The sequence below is a fragment of the Condylura cristata genome, unplaced genomic scaffold (assembly GCF_000260355.1).
Source record: "Condylura cristata isolate star-nosed mole 26May11 unplaced genomic scaffold, ConCri1.0 scaffold00015, whole genome shotgun sequence".
In the NCBI taxonomy this organism is placed as follows: Eukaryota; Metazoa; Chordata; class Mammalia; order Eulipotyphla; family Talpidae; genus Condylura; species Condylura cristata.
In genome coordinates this window covers 5,281,875-5,291,280 of record NW_004567116.1, presented here as the reverse complement: position 1 = coordinate 5,291,280, position 9,406 = coordinate 5,281,875, and the positions used below count along the sequence as shown (strand labels likewise).

The 9,406-nt window shown below is 38.5% G+C and overlaps 2 protein-coding genes across 2 annotated transcripts; both read right to left on the bottom strand.

Moving 5' to 3' along the window:
* Positions 1–448: 448 nt before the first annotated feature.
* Positions 449–1,405, bottom strand: LOC101619062 (olfactory receptor 1440-like). Its single transcript, XM_004683425.1, has one exon. The coding sequence runs from the start codon at positions 1,403–1,405 to the stop codon at positions 449–451; it is 957 nt and encodes a 318-aa protein (XP_004683482.1).
* Positions 1,406–7,578: 6,173 nt separating this feature from the next.
* Positions 7,579–8,517, bottom strand: LOC101618829 (olfactory receptor 5AN1-like). The gene has a single exon (XM_004683424.1). The coding sequence runs from the start codon at positions 8,515–8,517 to the stop codon at positions 7,579–7,581; it is 939 nt and encodes a 312-aa protein (XP_004683481.1).
* Positions 8,518–9,406: the final 889 nt, after the last annotated feature.

Below are 9,406 nucleotides of genomic sequence, written 5' to 3'. Positions count from 1 at the left end.
TGGTTTCCAACAACTAACCCTCTAAGTTCATTTGGGGTCTGCCGGGAGAGGTGACTTTTCTTGTATCCTCACGCTATTCTTTATTATTTAGCCACTCATAGGAGTTTTTCCTCGCAGTGATATACATTATGCCTGGTCACATTTCATTTGCCAGAACTAGTTATGAGGTAAAGTCTGACTTCAAGGGGATGGAGAGTGTAGTCTTCAGAGAATAAAGGAGAAGATATTTCTGAAAAGCTACATAATATAGCTCAAGGTTTATACGTGTTATCATTTCTACTTTTTTTAATCGTGTAGTATTTTTAAAGGTAGTAGTTTACTTTTACATCATTTCATGCCTCCTTCCCTCTCAGTTGTAATCCCCATGGGCTTACATCACCAAATCGTCCATGCATTTCCACTTTTAAACAGTCTCTGTATATTTTGTATTTGGGGCCCTAACATACATTCAAAATCCATCAGTCCAAGAGAATATTCTCTTCTTCCATCTGCTCAGGGCATATTTGATTTCCTTGTTCCTGAGACTGTAGATCATCGGATTTAACATGGGGATCACCATTGTGTACACAACCGAGGCCAGCTTGTTTTGGTTCCAAGAACTGTTGGAATTTGGGCACAAATAGACGAAAGTGCCTGAGCCAAAGAAGAGGGTCACGGCTGTCAGGTGAGAAACACATGTGTTGAAGGCTTTGGATCTGCCTTCTGCTGAAGCAATCTTCAGAATGGTACCAACTATATACCCATAGGATATCATGATAACCAGAACAGACATGACTCCAAAAATTACTGTGAGCACAGAGATTATAACTTGTAAGAAAATGGTGTCAGTGCAGGATAGCAGCATGAGTTGTGGAAGGTCACAGAAGAAATGGTTGATGACATTAGGGCCACAGAAATGGAGCTGAAGTAAGCCACATAGTTGGATAAATCCACCCAAGAACCCAGTTATACAAGACCCTACCATCATCTGCACACAGAGAGTGGGAGACATGATGGTCAGATAGAGGAGCGGATTGCAAATGGCGGCATAGCGATCGTAAGCCATGGCCACTAGGAGACAGCACTCGGTCAGAGCCAGGCCAGAGAGGAAGAAGTATTGCATGGTGCACCCCCTAAGGGAGATAAATTTCTGCTTCTTGAAGAAGTCTGAGAGCATCTTGGGAATTGTGGAGGAAGCATAACAAAAATCTAAGAAGGCAAGTTTACTGATGAAGAAATACATAGGTGTGTGCAGGAAAGCGTCCATCTTGATCAGGGTAAAGAGGCCCAAATTCCCAGACACTGTCATGAGATAAATGCCTAAGAAGATTGAAAAGAAGATGGCTGTGAGCCTGGGAAATTCAGAGAATCCCAAGAGGATAAACCTGGTAACTGCTGTGCTGTTCATTCCTTCAGCCATCGCCATGGTGTTTCTGAGATCTGAAGCAGAGAAAGAAATCTCTGTTATCTAGTATCCTTAGGCTATTAACACACAATGGACACTACTACTTGGATATTCTGCCCGCTACTTGAAATTATTGTCCAGTAATAGCATGAAGTTAAAAAAAAGAAAAAGAAAAGAAACTGCCTATCTACATCTTTATGTTTTAGAAGTATTTTTATTAAAGTATAAATTACCTGGAGATAGACGGCATGGGTCTGGATTCAAGAGATGGAAGTGGAAGTGGGCTTATTTACAGCACCTCCTTTTGGGTGAGCCATTTGGGGATTTCGCTTTTCTAATTCCCATAATTCTGTTCTCTGGGGTTTGTGGTCCTGATTCCTTGCAGAGTGATTTCACTAGGAACATAGCAAGAACCCCAGTAGCACTGATCCAGCATCTGCTGCTTTGGTGAATTCCTCCTTTACCCAGTTCTACTTTCATTCCACTTGAAGTGTTGATAGGGTCAAGAAAGGACATGGTTTGCACCGCTGGAGAATCTCTAGATACTCCCTTACCCTCTTCTCACAATAAGTGGACAAGTACAAGCTCCATCATAGTGAGACAACTTGAAGCTCTAAACCTCTAGTGTTCCCACAGGATCCACTAAGCTCTTGTACCACAACTGAAATCCTCCCTCAGCCCAACTGTGCTTTCCTCTCCTTTTGAGTGTTGATCCTGTGAACATTCCCCAATAAACTTTTCGTGGGCAAATCTTAACCTTGGTTGCTTCCCAGGCATCTCAACCTAAGACATCACTTAAAAATCAAAAAAATGGTGTACTTGACATCATAATAAGTCACTATGTCTCAGGTATACCACTTTTGAATCTGTATCCTTAAGAAATTAATAATATATACAATAAACATAAAATAGACATGTGTGCATATATTTATACATACAGTGCACATATACACTGTAAACATTTATGAACTTTCCCATAACAATATTATATTAGCCTCAAAATTGAGACAACCTGAGTATGCTAGAAAGTGGAATGGATAAGTAAATTGTGGTCTAACCATACAACATAATGTGACATCAAGGTGAAAACAATCTACTTTTACATGATTACATAGGCAAAATCTGCAGATAGAATATTAACTAAAAACAGCAAGTCACATAACAATACTTCATTATTATATCAAAAATCAAAGACTTAAGGCCTTCGCTGGTGGGGCCACGAGTTAAAGCCAGTGAAGCTAGCCACAACTGTTTCAATGCAAGTTCGACCCCCAGCCCGGGAGCTGACCCACACGGCTACAGACCTCTCCTGTCACCCCTGCTGCTTCCCTCAGCAGTGCACTTTGTTGATCTGCCTGTTCTGCTCCCCACTCTGTCTCTGGTGAATCTTCTCACTGCCCCTGTACCTCTTGGCTCTACCCTAGTTTTGTATGCAGAAATAAATAAATCTTTTTTAAAAAATCAAAGACTTAAGAACAGGCAAAGCTAATCAACTTCGTGTAGGGAAACATATATGAGTAGTAAAATGATCAAGTTAAAACAATGAAATTGTTGCATCTGGTGGCATCACAGGTTTGTTTGTGATTCCCAAAGATACTGATTGATTTGGGGGTGAGGATAATGCTATATTTTTCCTGATGTCACTTATGGCTTCATGAGTATTCTTGGAATAAAGGGGAAAAGTTAAATAAGTTATTTCAGCCATGTAATTTTCCCATTGATCAAATGTGTGTTTGGAAACCAAAACTCCCAACAGAACAGCAGCAAGTAGATACTTTATTCCAGAATGGACCCTTCATCACCCCTGATGCCTTCTCTGAACACCTCCGACAGACCGTATCGCATGCCCTGGAGTAGAGGACACTGACTTCTGGTGGGAACCAATGTGCTCTGTGAGAGCCAAGGAATAAAGCAAACATTCCCATCCCAAACATATGGGACACTGTTGGTTGTCTAATTGCTGGAAATATAATATCACATTCCTGATACCAAATGGGAATTTCCAGATGTCACTTTGTCCATCTTCTTGCCTTTATATAGATATAAACTAGCACTACCCAAGATTTGTATGGAAAAACGCATACATTGGTTCTATTATTTAAAAAGTTAGTTTTTCCTAATTAAAAAAAAAATAGTGTAAGGGAGTCAGAGACAAAAAGGATCAAATACCAGTTAGTGGTAAGTTACCTCCTACATTGAGAATCATCTTTATCAATTTCCAAGCCTACACAGTGACAAGAGAAATCTGTTATCAATATTTCAAAAGTTAGTGGAAATGTGTACATTTATTTTAAATTATTCTCCACAGAGATTTTAAACCAGCAAAGTCCTCTGCTTTGAGTGAGAATAGTAGCAGTTCACTGTGGTTCCTCTATTTCACACTTAGTGAAACCACACCAAGTGGTTGTGTGTGTATAATATAAATGGAGAAATTCATGATTAGGAGGGGGGTTAAACTCCAGCACTTGTTCATGGCATGATTTCTGGCTAAAGTCCTTAAAAAAAAATTTTCAGGGCCCTCCCTAGTGGCGCAGAGGGTTAAAGCACAGCCCTGAGAATCTAAAGCCACTTCGGCAGGAGCTTAATCCCCGCCTGCCCCGGAGGTGACCACATGGCGCGGCAGACCTCTCCTGACCTGCCCGCTGCTCCCCTAGCAGTGTACTTCGTTGATCTGCCTGTTCTGCTCCCCGCTCTGTCTCTGCTAAATCTTCTCACCCTCCACATCTCTGGCCTGTACTCCAGCTCTATATGAATAAATAAATCTTTTTAAAAAATAATTTCATTTTCATCCTATATAAACTGGTAATAACACACTGGCTGTTGTGAGAGTTTAATTAAGATATGGAGCTGCTTTCCCATAGCAGGTTCTTGACAGCTGCTATTAAAGTAAGTGTTTATTATTTTACTACTACTAGTATTATTGCTACTACTTAAAGGCAATTTTGTAGGTAAATCTTTCCAATCTGAGGTAATTTTAAAAAAGGATCATTTGGTAATGTAGGATTAGGAATTGATGGCATAGCATGGCTTCTGAAAAGTTCCACCCTTCATCCCCACACCACAACTAGCTAATATGTAACTTTCTATACATGCCATTTGACTTTTTGCTAAAAGATCTTGGTTTACATTAAAATGCAGTATGCTTCTTTTGGGAGAAATGATGGCAACATGAGGAAACAAAGAATAACATATTGCGAAGGGAAGTTGACTAGATGATGATGATGATGAAAAGGAGAAACAACACATTATTACTTAGAGCCCACTGTTGAGATAGGAGAGAACTGTAGAGAAAAGAAGAGAGAAAACTGCAGAACAGGGTGAGGCAAGTGGTGATGGTGAATCCTGAAGGCGCTGAAGACAACTTTTTCTAGAATGTTACTTACTCAGAAATTTGTCACAATTCTGTGCCTGGGTAAAATTTGGGGTGCTACCCATGGCTTCCTTTCCTTGGTCTTGCAATGCAGCCTTTCCCTGGGTCCTCAGGAAAACACAAAATCCTTTCAAGAGAGCTGCTTCCAACGAGGGACTCCTTAGAGTCCACTGAGGAGGATGAAGCCATAATTAGCAGAAGACAACATTTCCATTGATTATTCTCAAGAGTGTTAGATGAAGGAAACTAGTGGGAAATTTTCTCAACTGACCCCATTTCTTAATATTTTATGGGTCCCACATGATCCAATTAAAATGATCCACCCTGCCCAAAGTGACTGCCATGTACACACATTCGTCTGAGTGTTTAACTTGAGCACTTTTTCTGATCATAGAAAATCTGAAGCTAGAAGTCATCCACAAAAGAAGTCTGGGGGGAAAAAAACAAACAGAAACTAAAAAAAAAAAAATGTTATTGCGTAGGTCTTGGGAGAGCAAAGAAATTAAAGGAGAAATAAAAATTATCAGAAGCAATAAAAATGAAAAGATGAGCTACCAGATCCCATGGGTGGAGAAAAGATATTTTCTCATCTCATGTACAACAAGAGGTTAATTTCCAAAATACATAAAGAACTCACACAGTTCAACAACAAAAAGCAAACAACCCAATCCAAAGGACAAAGAACATAGTAGATATTTGCCCAATGAAAACATATAGATAACACATGAAAAAAATGCTTATATTCATTTATGAGAATGGAGATACCACCCCAAACCACAGTGAGATTATCAATTCACCTTTGTAAGAAAGACCTATATTAAAAAGACTGAAAACCAGCATTGGCAAGAGATAGAGAAAAGGCAGGTCACTCCCTCTTGGTGGGCAGGTAAATTGGTGTAGCTTCTGTGGAAAATGGTATGAAGAGTCCTATAAAAATTAAAATTGGGAATACCTACGACCCAGCCATACCATTCCTAGGCATTCCTCAGAATAATACAGAAAGATCTATTGACCCTTATATTTATGACTTCATTATTATCAATAGCCAAGATATGGCGTCAACTTTAATGTCCCTTGACAGACAAATGGGTAAAGAAATTATGGAATATATTCAATAGAATATTACTCAGCATGAAGAAAGATTATGTAGTGCCTTTTGGTACAAGGTGGATGAACTGTGAACTGGTTATACTAAGTAGAATAAGTCCAAAGTTGGAGACAGTTTCTGGACAATTTCACTATTTTGTGTACTATAAATAACCAAAAGAAAAAAAACTGGCAAAACACAATAAAAATTACTCTAGATTCCATAAAAATTTGATGGTCACAGAGGGGATGGTACAAAGAACACGGAGTTATGTGATAGTGTACTGACACTGCATCTTATGTGGAGGTTGAACGAAGCATGTACATATATGAAGGTATGAAGTTGTACTCAAAAATCATATAGTTGTGTAAACAAAAGGCAAAGCATTAAAATTTGATGGAACAAATACTTCTTCACTTACAGTCCTTAAAAAAATAAAATTCACATGACTTATAAAAATGGAAATCAGCAAAACAACACAAAAAATCCAATGAATTGCTGAGGATTTTATATATAAATGGAATTATAGTGCTCTATATCAAGTTGTTGAAGTTCAATCTAGCAAACCAGTGGTGACTGTTGTTACACATCTTTTTCCCTTGTTAAGCAGACCACATGGACCACAGCTTTATATATTTCTTGAGGCAGCAAAAATTAACCAGAGGTTAAAACCCTGCTTATCCTATGTTTAGTTTCTCTCCTGGACCTTGAGTTTCCAGAAAAATCAGCTATAACCATTCTACTCCCTTCATTATGTCCCTGCCATAAATCACTGACAATAGAAAACAATGGATACCAGTTTTCGTATTTCTGTGTTGTTGACTATTTACACTTCTCACACCAGACACATTGTGCTTGAAATGTCAAAGATGATTTGGCAATGTGATTCCATTAATTATGTCAACCAAGAGTAAACTTTCCAGATTTAATGGAGGTGAGAAAGACAGGGCCATGTTCTACAATATCAGAAATGGTTATTGGCTGTGACATGAATTTTGAATATCATCAGAAATGACAACTGGACACTATATGCAGAAAACTAAATCATCGGGCTTACAAGTAAATGATATGAAAGGGTCTACATAGTTCCTTGTTACTATTCCAATCACCTGCTCCTTCTCATTACCAATGACAAAGACTAGCCTGTGACCAAAATAAGTTATTAGATGATTAACACTGAAAGATGTCTTGGGCAAATATTAGCTCTCTGACACTGGTCTTCCTAGGAGGCAAAACCAGTCGAGACAGCTTTGTCTCTATCCAAAGTACATTCTCTCTATTAGTTCATTCTGACTCTGGTCATAAACACAGCAATCCAACTCTGGATTGTGTTACATCAGAATATTTAGGACAAATTTCTACTTCCTTGTGGCATCTGTTAGGTATTCATAAGGCTAGGGGACTGAGGTTAAACTGGGTTCAATATTAAAATCAAAAGGAAGCAGCATGCTACTAAACCTTGACAATGGCTTAGTAAGATTTTAAATAATAAATTTCTTTAACAAATAAATAATAAAGTTATTCCTCATATAGATTTAAAGTAATGCACTCCAAAGAATTAAAGGAAGTACGTGTGGTGTTGACTCAGTTCTTGGTGCATTTTAACATATTAACTGTGTTAGTTTTTTTGTTTGCCCAATGGCAGATGAAATTTGTCATAGTCCACTCATATGTATGTTGTTGTAGATAAGGGAATCTGACAAGGCAAATCTGACAGAAATCTCAGAATCTGTGATTTCAAAAACACCCTCTCTTCTTCAGCAACCTCTTCAAAGCATCTTTGATTTCTTTGTTCCTCAAACTATAAATCAAAGGATTCAACATGGGAATCACTATAGTGTACAAAACTGATGAAAATCTGTCAAAACTGGAGGAACTACCAAAGCTGGAACTCAAATAGACAAAGACACTTGAGGTATAGAAGAGGGTCACTGCTGTCAGGTGAGAAGCACAGGTGTTGAAGGCTTTGGACCTGCCTTTAGCGGAAGTGATCTTCATAATGGTGACGGTAATATAGCCATAAGATATCATGATAAGTAAGGCATTTCCTACCCCATAGATCATTGCTAAAATAGTTATCATGAGTTGTACAGAGAAAGTGTTAGTACATGACAGGATTAAGAGTTGGGACATGTCACAGAAGAAGTGGTTGATGATATTAGGTCCACAAAAATGCAGCTGAAATATGGCAACCAACTGGGAGACAGAACCAGAGAGTGCAGCCATATAGGACATAAACACCATCCGAATACAGAGGGTGGGTGACATGATTGATGAATAGAGAAGTGGATTACAAATGGCAGCATAGCGATCATAAGCCATGGCTGTCATGAGGCAAGACTCACTAAGTCCCATGGTTGCAAAGATGAAGTACTGAACAGCACAGCCCACAACGGTGATAGTTTGCTGCTCCTGGAAGAAGTTGGAGAGCATCTTGGGGGCTGTGGAGGTCACATAGCAAATATCTATGAAGGACAGATTACTGAGGAAGAAGTACATGGGTATATGCAAGTGGGAATCTATCCTTATTAAGACCATAACGCACAGGTTCCAAATTAGAGTGGTAATGTAGGTTAACAGGAATACAGTGAAGAGCACCATTAAGATTCTGGGAAAATCCGAAAAGCCCAAGAGGATGAAGTGGGTGAACTCTGTGATATTTCCTGCTCCAAACATGGGGTTGGTGTTCCTAAAATCAGAAAAGAGACAAGGTCATAATGCACTACTAATTCAGCTAAAGTGATAGCTTTGTAATTCTCATGGGTGCCATTTTTTCCCTCCACTGAATATTATTATAGTAAAAGGGAAATGCTTCACTCTCCTGATGGGAAAACCCTAGTTTCTCATCATGATTTGTCAAGTTCTTCCTTAGTGCTTCAGATCATCAATTATTTCATGAAGCTTCATGAAAATTAAAACTTTAAAATTAAAACTTTTAATTAAGTTTTTAAATGAAAAAAACTACCACTAGTATAAATAATGCAGAGATTATTGATTCAGTACCAGGTTTTTTAAAGCCCTCTCATGGTTCAGTAGATACCTACTGTTTTATAATCGTAAAGCATCAGTGGCTTCAGGAACACATAAGGAGATACAAAGCCATACTCCCAAAATTCTATAGTTAGGAAAATGATTGCCTAATAAAACTTGAGAAAAAAAAATTATTCCAACAAAAATAATTCTAACAAAATACCAGCAAACTAATTGCAGCATCAAATAGAAAAGATTCAACACCATGATCAAGTGGGCTTCGCTCTAGCCGGCAAGTTATACAAAATATAATGATAAACATTGTATGATATTTCAATAGCTGCACAAGAAGAACTTGACAAAATTCAACATCCATTCTTGACAAAGTAAGTATAAAGGAACTGAATATAATAACGACGATATATGGGACATTCCCACTAAGTCATACTCACTGGTGAGTAGTTGAAAGCTCCTTCAGCTCGGTAACAAATCAAAGGTGAGGACTCTCACCATTTCTGTTCAAAGTAGTCTAAATGTCTTTGGGGGCACTCAAGACAAGGGGGGAAAGGAACTGAGAGTGCTCTATTTGCAGCTA

Coding starts and splice junctions, on each gene's coding strand:
- LOC101619062 (XM_004683425.1), bottom strand. CDS start 1,405: ATGGCGATGGCTGAAGGAATGAACAGCACAGCAGTTACCAGGTTTATC.
- LOC101618829 (XM_004683424.1), bottom strand. CDS start 8,517: ATGTTTGGAGCAGGAAATATCACAGAGTTCACCCACTTCATCCTCTTG.